The 13,337-nt window shown below is 36.9% G+C and overlaps 1 protein-coding gene and 1 pseudogene across 2 annotated transcripts in view; one reads left to right on the forward strand and one right to left on the reverse strand.

The window, feature by feature from the left end:
* Positions 1-13,337, reverse strand: part of EVI5 (ecotropic viral integration site 5) — a 307,542-nt gene that overhangs the window by 198,488 nt on the left and 95,717 nt on the right. For both annotated transcript variants that reach the window (XM_011939985.1, XM_011939984.1), the window contains exon 3: positions 4-193. In XM_011939985.1, coding sequence (XP_011795375.1) covers positions 4-193 — 190 coding nt within the window. The remainder of the gene's footprint in view (positions 1-3; positions 194-13,337) is intronic.
* The window catches only part of LOC105510329, a 21,580-nt pseudogene continuing 14,820 nt past the window's right edge, over positions 6,578-13,337 (forward strand).

The following is a 13,337-nucleotide window of genomic DNA, read 5'->3' on the forward strand; positions in this document are numbered from 1 at the left end:
TACCTTAACTTGCTTTTCCTTCTTTTTGCGTACATCTTCCCATTCATTAACAATTCTTCCCCAAAGAATCCAAGAATCTTCTTCAAGGTGACTGAGGTTGCTAGAGGCTGAAGAACTCGACACAAGAGAAGAGCCACTGTTTCTTCTTGACCCATTTACAGATCTTAAAGACTTACTATCCGTTTCTAACAATCTAAAACATAATTAAAAACTGTTCAAGATCTAATCTGACAGCGATATTAGAAGAGGCAGTGATGATACTTAGAGCTTTCTTACTGCAATTTAACCATTGTTTTAAAATATAGTTTTAATAATATACGTAATTTAAATAAATTTTGGTCAGCATCAAAAAAATTACCGTTATATTTTTTTCACCTATCATAGCAGTTTGAAAATTTGAAAAAGCAAATTATGTTACAACTTTTTGAGCTACTAGCCCCATTATAATTTCCCTTCATCTTCATTAAAAATTTAAATTAGGGGAAATCTGATGACAAAAGTATTTGGGTAGGCTTCAGGAAAAAAAAAACTTATACTTGGAAGAGGTACAACAAATCTATGAAATAACTAATCCTAAAATGTTTACAATGTGTCTAAGGTTTAAAAGTAAGGCAGAGCCCCCAAAATTAACCAAATCATTTTTCTTTTTCCATTTTTCTTCACACATGCATAACCAATCTGCCCAAAAAGTATTTATTTAGCCCATGCAGTGTTTGTATAAAAACTGAGCTTATTACTAATATATTAAAATAGGAGGATTTCACATATTTGTTTATATGCATTTATACTTTATAATTCTAGATTATCTTGAAAAATAAAAAGATAAGGCAAAACCGGTCCATATTTCTGCACAGTAAAAACAGGATATAGCTGCATGGGAGCTTCTTCCTTCAAATGCAGAAGGACTTTAATCCACTCACTTTCCATAATCCCTACAGTTTCCCCTAAAACTCAGGCCAGCTAACACTGCTATTTATTACTAGGCTTACACTGTTAAACTGGGACCTCCTCACTCATAAGATCCCTGTTGACTTTTGAGCTTGCAACCCCATGTTAGGCCTCCTCCTTATCTGTCGAAAGATGGGTTAAGATAATTTCCAAGATCCAATCCACGACTAATCACTACATTAAGTCTTTTATTTCTTTCACATATGCACCAGCTAAAAGGAAGGTGGCAAATGTGGCTCCATCACTATTTAACACAGCTACTACTCACTTCCAGTAATTCTTCAGGAAAAGTCATCTGCTTTGGGTACAAAAAATGCTCACAATACTAATTCATAAAATACAAAAGCTGAGAAAGAAAATAAACATATAGAGGTCAAATCCTATTTAACAGATTACAGAACCACCCTTTGAGAGCCAGATTTATATGCTACTCATCTTTATACCCCTTAGAACATTTAGCTCAATGCAAAGCATATTAACTATCAAAATGAAATAAAATCCTAAGTCCAAATTTTAAAATTCCAAATTCCAGGTATGCCATATTCAATAACACAATAGTATAAACTGAATAAACAAATTCTATCCTTATTGAGGAAAAATTTAATATATTTTCATGGCAACAATAATTAAAATAAAATTTCCCAAATATTGCTAAAAACATAAAAACTTGCTAAAAACATAAAAACCTACTAAACAGCCAAAGTGAGCATGAACTAATTACTATAATTTTACTTGAAAAAAAGAATTCAGAACGAGGTCTCTGAGGAAAAGAAAAAGACAAAAAAAGAATTAATGATGATGTTTTACTTTAAATACTGTTTTAAAATACATATTATTTCACTAAGTCCATAATATATCTTATGAAAAAATTAGTTTACATAGGTAATTGTCCACATGATTCTAAACCCTAAGAATTGTAAATGCAATAGAGAAACAAATTTTACTGAAATAACCTGTATCTTAGTTATCTGCTTCACTTATTTACTGACTGCTTGCTATGTCTCAATTAAACTGCATCACTATCAACAGAGATATGCAGTTCAAAGAAAATAATGGTTTTCCCAAGTTAAACCTAAGTTCGAGGTGTAATCCAAGTATAGATGAAGCAGCACCTATGCAGAAGGCTTTTAGAGAGTCAAAAAGTCTTGGATTGCTGAGTTATTAATACAGGTTCTAGGACAGGCATGAATATCAAGTGAATTCATAGCATTCACAAGTTAGAGAAGATTAAGCAGTTAACTTTCTAAGAACACTGAAATAGCATATCCAATTATACAAAGCTGTGTGACGTTTACAAACAAAATATCTCAAGACATTACACTATTTAAAGATACTGTCTCTGCTTTGTATTATTTCATATGTAAAAATGATGTAAAATAGATAAGCCCAAATATAGCAAAACTATAAAACTCCTAAAAACAAAATATAGGAAAACCTATTCACAACCTTTGGGGTAGGCAAAAATTTGTTTGCAGGACATAAGGAAACAGTAACTACAAAAGGAAAAATTGATTTAAAAACTAGACTTCACCAAAATTAAAGAGCTGTGCTCCTCAAAAGATACTATTTTAAAAAATGAAAAGGCAAGCCAGACCAGAGACTAAGAAAAAAAAAAAAAGAAGTCTAAATACAGGAATCTGACAAAAGATAGCACATGAATATATGAACCAGTCTTAAAGAAACCAAACACCACACTTCAAAAAATGAGTAAGAGACGTAAACTGATACTTTCTAAACAAGATAATCAAACAGCCAATAAGTACTTGAAATATGTTAACATCTTTAGTCACCAAGGGAAATGCAAATTAAAACCAAACTATATACATATTAGAATGGCTACAATTCTAAAGACTGACCATACCAAATGTTGGCCAGGACGGAAGCAATTCTATCAATATTAAAAGTATAAAATAGTACAACACACTTGAGAACTGCTTGATAATTCCTCATACAGTTAAAATACATTTCCATATGGTCCAGCACTAAAATGAAAACATATGTACAAAGAAGGCATAGCTGAAAGTTCATAGCAGCTTTACTCACAATAGCCCCAAACCAGAAACAATCCAAATGTTCAGAAAAATAGGTGATCAAATTGTGGTACATTCATTTCGTGTGATACTACTCAGCAATAAAAAGAAATAAACTGCTGATACATGCATCAACATGGATGAATCCTATAGATGTTAGGCAGAATGAAAGAAGCCAGGTGCAAAAGAGTACAGACGATATGATTCCATCTATATAAAGTTTAAGAACAAGCATAATATAGAAGAAAATACAGGAATAAATCTTCATGACTTTTGAGTTAGGTAAAGCCTTAAATATGACCAAAAGCACAAGTGACAAAAGAAAAAACAGATACACTGGAATTCATCAAAATTAAAACATTTTGCACTTTATTGGCTACCACCAAGAAAGTGGAAAGACAATCTACAGAATGGGAGAAAATATTTGCAAATCATAAGGGACTTGTATCTAGAATACATAAAGAACCTTTACAAATCCTTACAAATCAATAATAACATGATTTTAAAATGGACAAAAGATCTGAATAAACATTTTTCCAAAGAAAATGGCCAATAAATACATAAGAAGATGTTCAATGTCACTAGTCATCAGGAAAAAGCAAATTGAAAACACAATGAGATACTTTACAACCACTAAGATAGTTACAATCAAGATGACAAATAACAGTAAGTGTTTGTGAGAATATGGAGACAATGGAACTCTCATACACTACTTGTGGGAATGTAAAATGGTACAAGCACTTCAGCCTGGCAGTTCCTCAAATGATAAGCACACAATTACCATGACTCAGCAATTCCACTCTTAGGTATATATCCAAGAGAAATGAAAATTTATATCCATCAAAAACTTATATACAAACATTCATAGAAACATGATTCATGATATAAAAAAAAAAAATCCAAATGTCCATCAACTGATGAATGGATAAAAAACATATGGTATACTCAAACAATGGAATACCAGCCACGAGAAGGAATTATATTCTGATACACACTATGACATCAATGAACCTTGAAAACATTATGCTAAATTAATGTAGCCAGTCACAAAAGGGCACATATTCCATGAATACATTTATATGAAATATCTAAAAGAAAGAGAATGGAGATTAGCAGCTGCTGAGGGCTGTAGTAAGGGTAAAGGTAGTCAGGGAAACATGGACTGCTAATGAGTGTGCAGTTTCTTCTTGGAGTGATGAAAAAATTCTAAAACTGATTGTGTTGACAATTGCACAACTCTTGAGTACACAAAACACAACTGAACTTTACACTTTAAGTGGGTGAATTAAATATACGGTATACAAATATCTGAATAAAGCCATTATACAAAAAAGAACAGGTAGAAGAGAAGTTTTGACAGAGGGTGGGGTTGCTAAAAAGGACACAAAGGAATTTTCTGAGATGATGGACATTTTCTAATATAATAGAAACTTTCTAAGTCTTAATAGGTATGTGGGTTATACATAGGTATATACATTTTTTGAAACTCAAACTCTACACTTAAGAACTACACATTTCTCTGCATATTATTCATCAATTTTTAATCACTTCATCAATATTTGTAAAAAATATTATCTACTTAATGGCACTAGGGATAGTAAAACTTCAGTGAGAAACAACTGCATTTTATTATTGTAAGCCCTTCTGAACTTTTTAAAACCATAACTATTACTTTTGGTAAAAGATTATTTTGGGTATATTTTATAAATAAAGGAAGATATAAATATTACTTCATATTTGCCTTTTCCAATTTCCTGGTCATTCCAGAAAATTTTAAAATTCTCTAGAGAAAAACTTTAGAATTTTTATAATGAAGAAGCCCTTTTCTGTGAGAGAGTCGAAACATTTTGCAGAAGTAGTAATACTTGAATTGATACTATGAAGTCTCCCCCCAGTGAACTATAGCATGTATTCTTCTACAGCATGTAGAAAAATAAATTACATGTTCCTCAAGAATATGTAAACTTTATAGACTATGTAGTTAGAATCAAGCATTTTTATTCCTTATTGCTAAATGTGATGATGAACAACTCAAAAGGCTTTTAAACAGGTTTCCACCTAGTGTCAGTATAATTAAGATATTCTGACATGCTAGGGGAGGGGGGCACTGCCTGAAAGTCAACAATTTACAAAGCCTTGAGCTTGGCAGCTGGGAAAATGGTAATACAGCATTACTCATAGGTTTGTGGGCTAGTGAGAAGTATATCTAAAACTTTTTCACATATTTTCCTCCTCCCAGATCACATGGGTGCACTGCCTTACATGGATTTATTGCAAAGCAAAAAAAAAATAAAAAGGGAGGCCAAGGCAGATGGATTGCTTGAGTCCAGGAATTTGAGACCAAACTGGGCAACATGGAGAAACCCCATCTCTACTAAAAAATACAAAAAAATTTCCAGGTGTGGTAGTGCACACCTATAGTCCCAGATACTGGGGGGCTTTGGTGGAAGAATTGCCTAAGCCCCAGAAGTTGAGGCTGCAGTGTGCCATGATCGCACTGCACCACTGCACTCTAGCCAGGGTGAAAAGTGAGATCCTGTCTCGAAAAAAAAAGCAGGGGGGACGGTGGGGGAATAATTCACCTCACTTCCCATTCCATCCCATCATAATCTCCTTCTAACACAAGAATTCTGACTATCACAGATTAAAGAAAAAGAATACTGTCCAAGCAGGAATATTGTACATTGTAATCTAAGGTGTCCCTGTAGGTTTGTGTAGCCTCCTGGCCATTTCTTATATGCCACTTTTATACAGTAAGTAATTCACAGGCCTAAATTCATTCATTCTCCCAGAATGACTAGGACATAAGAGGTTGTTTTTCTATCAACAAGGGAACACACAATCCTGTCTCCTAATTGGGTCACTGCAAGTTTCTCTTAGAGTAGCTCCAGATCCAAGGGCAGCCATTCAAAATGGCTACAGTCACACATTAGTGAGACGGGGCGGACGGGGGTGCCAATATACCATCTGGACTACAAATAGTATTAAAAATGAAGAGTCTAGGAATGGTTGCTTCCAGAAGTTTGGTAAACTTTGTAGGGAGAAGGCATTTCCAGTTCCCTAATGGGTGGGACTGGGGAACAAGCTGAGAACGAGAAAATATTCCAGCACAGAGAATAGTCTCGGTCTTATCTTACACAAATGAACTTCACCATATCTTTGCTTCTGAGAATCAAAACTTCTCCTTACCAAGATGCCACCAATGTAAGGAAAATGACAGAGTACACACTTCATGATGGCCATGTAAGAAAAAAGAATAGCTTGTGTATGGCAGCATGCAGATGATAAACAGCCCCCCAAAAAAGCTTATCTGTAATACTATGATTTGAAAATACAAAGGAGGAAAGGGAAAAGAATGCATTCTCTTTTGAGTATCGGGAGTTTGAAGTACTTGGGAGAAAATCCATGTAGATAATAAGCACAGCAGTTGAAAAGACAAATCTGAAGTTCATAAGCAAGGTGAACACTACAGACAAAAATCTGGTAATTATCTGAAAACAGTTGATATTAAACTTTTTGAATATCCTACTGTACTCAGCTTAATGTTTTCGTATGGATACCAGAACTCAGAAAGCAGGATACAACAGCAACTGGTCAACATGCCAGTTGGTAATTTATCAACTGCTAAGATAATTTATAAGGAACTAAGAAAGGATCTAAGGAAAAAAAATGCTGTATGATACAAACACCTGGGAAGCTAAACACACTGGTACTTAAAAGTTCAGAGATTCTGGGAAAGGTGGCTCACACCTATAATCCCAGCACTTTGGGATGCTGAGGCAGGTGGATCACTTGAGCCCAGGAGTTTGAGACCAGCCTGGGCAACACAGCGAAAGCCCATCTCTACCAAAAAAAAAAAATATATATATATATATGCCAAGTGTGGTGGAACGTGCCTATAGTCCCAGCTACTCGGAAGGCTGAAGTGGAAGGACTGCTTGAGCCCAGGTCAAGGCTTCAGTGAGCCATGATCACACCACTGCACTCTGGTATACGTGACAAAGCAAGACCCTGTTTCAAAAAAAAAAAAGGCAGAGAGACTTATTATGAAGGAGGCAACTTTTCAAACACAACTTTTCAAACACAAATGTTTGTAATTTCAAACATCTCTTTGTAATGCAACACCAGAGAAACAGGACATGAATGTGCAGCAACTTGCCAGGTAAAAGAATGGAAAATGAGTAACAAAAAACTTATTTTAGTCCATTTGAGCTTCTATAACAAAATATCTTGGACTGGGTAATTTTTAAAAAACAGAAATTTATTGCTCACAGTTCTGGAGGGTTGGAAGCCCAAGATCAAGGCATCAGCAAGTCTGGCATAAGGTAAGGACCCATTCCTCACAGATGGAGGCTTTTATGGGCCCTCACATGGTAGAATGGGCAAAAGGACTCTCTCAAGCCTCCTGTAATGGCACTAATCCCATTTATGAGGATTACAGACTCCCAAAGGTCCAACATATTAATACCATCACCTTTGGGATTAGATTTCAACACATGAATTTTAGAGGGTAACAAACAGACCATAGCAAAACTACATGCCTAACCTAGAGAGGAATCACATCCTTTCACATCAACAAAATCAAGCACAAATTCATGTCTCACAGCAATAGAAATACTGTAACAAAGAGACAATTTGGAGAAGACACAAGGAATTATGACAGGAAACAACTCAGAGACAACACAGAAGAAAGATACCTAAATGACAGGGATTTCTCTAGTTCTGAAAAATAGAGATTTCTTTTTTTTTTTCTGTGTTTAAGGTCAGGGCTTGGAGAAGGTTTATAGGCTCCTCCCAAATATTATGATCAGAAACTAAGAGTATGGAAATTACTTTATACAGACATTCCAGACAGATAAGCCTAGCAGACTTCACTTTTAAGATTTCTCAATTTCAAGAGACCATCTTAGGATAAGCTAGTTGCCACAGAAAAGGTAGTATAATAAATTGTTTAATTAATTATATCATCAAATTCTTTAGGAAATCAGACAACTGATAAAAATTTTAAAACAATCCTCAATGAAAATAACAAGAATAAAGACTTCAAATAAAGATTTAAAGACCTTTCCTATGGTTAAAAATCATGAATTTTTAAATAGAGACTTGAAAATACCTATTTTGCTTGCAAGCTCTTCACTTCCTTGGTGTTGCTGGATGTTTTATGGAGAGTATCCTCAGGAAAACTGAGGTAATGCTATGGTGGTAAAATTATAAATATAAGATGGACATTAGGTCATCTAGATCAGCCTGTCCAAAAGAAATACAATTCAGTCCACTTATGAAATGCTAAAAGTTCTAGTCACTACAATTAAAAGCTTTCAGAAAAAGATGAAAAATATATATATATATCTTAAATAGAGATGGGGTCTTGAGAGCCTGGTCTCAAACTCCTGGGCTTAAGCAATCCTACCACCTAGGCCTCCCAAAGTGCTACCATTACAGGAGTAATCTACCAGGCCCAGCCTGAAATTAATTTTAATAATTTATTTTATCAAATACAGTTGAAATGTCACTTCAACAGGTAAATTTTTTTTCAATTACTAAGACAGTCTCTTTTTCAAATCAAGTTTTAAAACCTAGTACATATTTTACTCTTACAGCATATCACAAGTCAAACCAATCAGATTTGGGGTACTCAATTGCCACATATGGTTACTGGCTACCATACTAGACAATACAGATCTAGATTTTGGTAGGATATAACGATATATAAACTAAGTTTTCAAAGATTCCTGTTTACTATATTTTTTAAAAATCACAAAATACATTTATTACTTTAAAAAGAACCCTTTCTGGCCAGGTGCAGTGACTCACACCTGTAATCTCAGCACTATGGGACGCTGAAGTGGGCCAATCACTCGAGGTCAGGAGTTTGAGACCAGCCTGGCTAATATGGTGAAACCCCATCTCTACCAAAAAATACAAAAATTAGCCAGGCACAGTGGCGAGCGCCTGTAAACCCAGCTACTTGGGAGGCTGGGGTCAGAGAATCGCTTGAACCAAGGAGGCAGAGGTTGCAGTGAGCCGAGATGGCCCTACTGCATTCCAGCCTGGGTGACAGAGTGAGACCTTGTCTCATAAATCAATAAACTCTTTATTTTTCTTCATTCTCATATCTCAGTCCCCAAAATATGCTAAAAAGCCAAATATGATTCCAAATAACAGAATATACAAGAGAACAAATATGGCTGCAAAGCCTAAGTTTTAAACCACGCAAATAATGGCTCACTCAAAATTTAAATTAGCAACATTCCCCTCCTTAATTAAAATGCAATTCTATTACACTTGAGACTTACCTCCATAAATTCATCTCTGCCAAAGCCTTTGTGTTTTTAAAATGAAAAAAGAAAAGCACATTTAACACGCAAGGGAAAAAAAAACTATCCGATTACAACTTTAAAACTATCAATTATTAACTTTCATCAAATAGATCTTTGACATTACATTAGACCATTTCTTCACATCTTTCTGGGGTTGCCACATGTACTTATTTTTAAAAAGTAACAGCTGCAGTAAAACTATAAAAAGAAAAAAATTTCTTTATAGAATTTGATATTTTCATGTTCCTCAAATTTTAATTTTCTCAAATGTTGCTATTTTTACACTTTCTGAATCAAAGACAGTTAACACAACCAGAGAATCATCTATATTTGGGGAAGGGAAGAATAAACATCTACTTTATTATGCTACAAAGTGTAAGTCGTATCTCATAATTTTTACTCTAGATATATAACTTACATTTGTAATATATATATAATATATGTTACATATATAACTTACCTACATTACAAACCACAGATGTAGAGAGAATTTAAATTATTATTCTTACAATTTTTCCACAGACTTACTAGTTGGTGGGGTGATAGGACAGAACAGGAAGAAGAGCACTAAAGCTTAGTGTTTGTCATTTTACTTTATTTAATTTTATTTTTCAAAGAGAGGGTCTTGCTCTATCACCCAGGCTGGGGTACAGTAATGTGATCAGAGCTTATTGCAACCTTGAATTTCTGGGTTACAGCAATACTTCTGCCTCAGTCTCCTGGGCAGCTACAACTACAGGAACATGCCATCACACCCAGCTAATTCCTTTCTTTTTTGTACTGACAGGGTCTTGAAATGCTGCCCAGGCTGGTCTTGAACTCTTGGCCTCATGCAATTCTCACGCCTCGGACTCTCAAAATCCTGAGATTACAGGCATGAGCCGCTGCGCCTAACCTTTACTTTTTACCAAAGTCAGAGAGATGTTTTTTCACCAGGATTGTTCTCCTGTGGGAAAACAAGACTCATTCTCTACATACAAATCCTTCCCATGGATTCTGAGTTTTAATGATTTTTTTCCCTTTTTTTTGGAGATGGAGTCTCGTTCTGTCACCTAGGCTGGAGTGCAGTGGCACGATCTCGGCTCACTGCAACCTCCGCCTCTCAGGTTCAAACAATTCTCCTGTCTCAGTCTCCCAAGTGGCTGGGACTACAGGCGCACGACACCACCTCCAGCTAACTTTTTGTATTTTTAGTAGAGACGGGGTTTCACCATATTGGTCAGGGCTGGTCTCGAACTCCTGACCTCATGTGATCCACCCGCCTCAGCCTCCCAAAGTGCTGGGATTACAGGCATGAGCCACTGCGCCCTAACAGTTTTAATGATTTTTTAAAATACACACACACGACTCAAAATTTGAACGCAAAGTTCAAATATTTCAGTACTTCCACACAAGAATAAAGAACTTAAACTTCTGCTCCTTTTATTTCTTCAAGTTCTTGTCAAAATCTCTTTTCTGAACATCTTTCAACAATTCTAAAATAAGAACAGCTCCGGTCTGCAGCTCCCAGCGTGATTGACGCAGAAGATGGGTGATTTCTGCATTTCCAACTGAGGTGCCTGGTTCACCTCACTGGGACTGGTTGGACAGTGGGTGCAGCCCACAGAGGGCGAGCCGAACCAGGGGGGTGCATCGCCTCAGCTGGAAGCGCAAGGTATCGGGGGATTTCCCTTTCCTAGCCAAGGAAAACCATGACAGACTATACCTGGAAAAATGGGACACTACCGCTTAAATACCGTGCTTTTCCAACAGTCTTAGCAAACAGCACACCAAATTATATCTCACGCCTGGCTCAGTAAGTCCTATGCCCCTGGAGCTTTGCTCACCGCTAGCACAGCAGTCTGAGATTGAACTGCGAGGCAGCAGCCTGGCAGGTGGAGGGGCATCCACCATTGCTGAGGCTTGAGTAGGTAAACAAAGCTGCCGGGAAGCTCAAACTGGGCGGCAGGGCATAGCTGAACAAAAGGCAGCAGAAACTTCCACAGACTTAAACGTCCCTGTCTGACAGCTCTGAATAGAGCAGTGGTTCTCCTAGCACAGTGTTTGAGCTCTGAGAACAGACAGACTGCCTCCTCAAGTGGGTCCCTGACCTCCATACAGCCTAACTTGCAGAAACCTCCCAGTAGGGGCTGACTGAAACCTCATACAGGCAGGTGCTCCTCTGGGACAAAGCTTCCAGAGGAAGGATTAGGCAGCAATATTTGCTGTTCTGCAGCCTCCACTGGTGATACCCAGGCAAGCAGGGTCTGGAGTGGACCTCCAGCAAACTCCAACAGACCTGCAGCTGAGGGACCTGACTGTTAGAAGGAAAACTAACAGAAAGGAATAGCATCAACATCAACAAAAAGACATCCACACCAAAACCCCATCTGTAGGTCACCAGCATCAAAGACCAACGGTAGATAAAACCACAAAGATGGGGAGAAACCAGACCAGAAAAGCTTAAAATTCTAATAACCAGAGTGCCTCTTCTCCTCCAAAGGATCACAGCTCCTCGTCAGCAACAGAACAAAGCTGGATGGAGAATGACTTTGAGGAGTTGATAGAAATAGGCTTCAGAAGGTCGGTAATAACAAACTTCTCCGAGCTAAAGGAGGATGTCTGAACCCACCACAAGGAAGCTAAAAACCTTGAAAAAAGATTAGATGAATGGCTAACTAGAATAAACAGTGTAGAGAAGACCTTAAACGACCTGATGGAGCTGAAAAACCATGGCATGAGAACTACGTGATGCATGCACAAGCTTCATTCAATAGCCTATTCAATCAAGTGGAAGAAAAGGTATCAGTGATTGAATATCAAATTAATGAAATAAAGCAATAAGAGAAGTTTAGAGAAAAAAGAGTAAAAAGAAATGAACAAAGCCTCCAAGATATATGGGACTAAGTGAAAAGACCAACTCTGTATTTTATTGGTGTACCTAAAAGTGACGGGGAGAAGGAAACCAAGTTGGAAAACACTCCTCAGGATATTATTCAGGAGAACTTCCCCAACCTAGCAAGACAGGCCGACATTCAAATTCAGGAAATACAGAGAACAGTACACAGATACTCCTCGAGAGGAGCAACCCCAAGACACATAACTGTCAGATTCACCAAGGTTGAAACGAAAGAAAAATTGTTAAGGGCAGCCAGAGAGAAAGGTCAGGTTACCCACAAAGGGAAGCTCATCAGACTAATAGTGGATCTCCTGACAGAAACTCTACAAGCCATAAGAGAGTGGGGGCCAATATTCAACATTCTTAAAGAAAAGAATTTTCAACCCAGAATTTCATTTCCAGCCAAACTAAACTGCGTAAGTGATAGAGAAATAAAATCCTTTACAGACAAGCAAACGCTGAGAGATTTTGTCACCACCAGGCCTGCCTTAAAAGAGCTCCTGAAGGAAGCACTAAACATGGAAAGGAACAACCGGTACCAGCCACTGCAAAAAACATGCCAAATTGTAAAGACCATCGATGCTATGAAGAAACTGAATCAATTAATGGGCAAAATAACTGGCTAACATCATAATGACAGGATCATATTCATACATAACAATATTAACCTTAAATCTAAATGGACTAAATACCCCAATTAAAATACATAGACTGGCAAATTAGATAAAGGAGTTTCCATCAGTGTGCTCTATTTAGGAGACCCATCTCACGTGCAAAGATGCACACAGGCTCAAAATAAAGGGATGGAGGAAGATCTACCAAGCAAATCGAAAGCAAAAAAAAGCAGGGGTTGCAATCCTAGTCTCTGATAAAACAGATTTTAAACCAACAAAGATCAAAAGAGACAAAGAAGGCCATTACATAATGGTAAAGGGATCAATTCATCAAGAAGAGCTAACTATACTAAAGACATATGCACCCAATACAGGAGTACCCAGATTCATAAAGCAAGTCCGGAGAGACCTACAAAGAGACTTAGACTCCCACACAATAATAATGGGAGACTTTAACACCCCACTGTCAACATTAGACAGATCAACGAGACAGAAAGTTAACAAGGATATCCAGGAATTGAACTCAGCTCTGCACCAAGCAAGCCTA

The sequence above is a fragment of the Colobus angolensis genome, unplaced genomic scaffold (assembly GCF_000951035.1).
Source record: "Colobus angolensis palliatus isolate OR3802 unplaced genomic scaffold, Cang.pa_1.0 Scaffold186, whole genome shotgun sequence".
Classification (NCBI taxonomy): Eukaryota; Metazoa; Chordata; class Mammalia; order Primates; family Cercopithecidae; genus Colobus; species Colobus angolensis.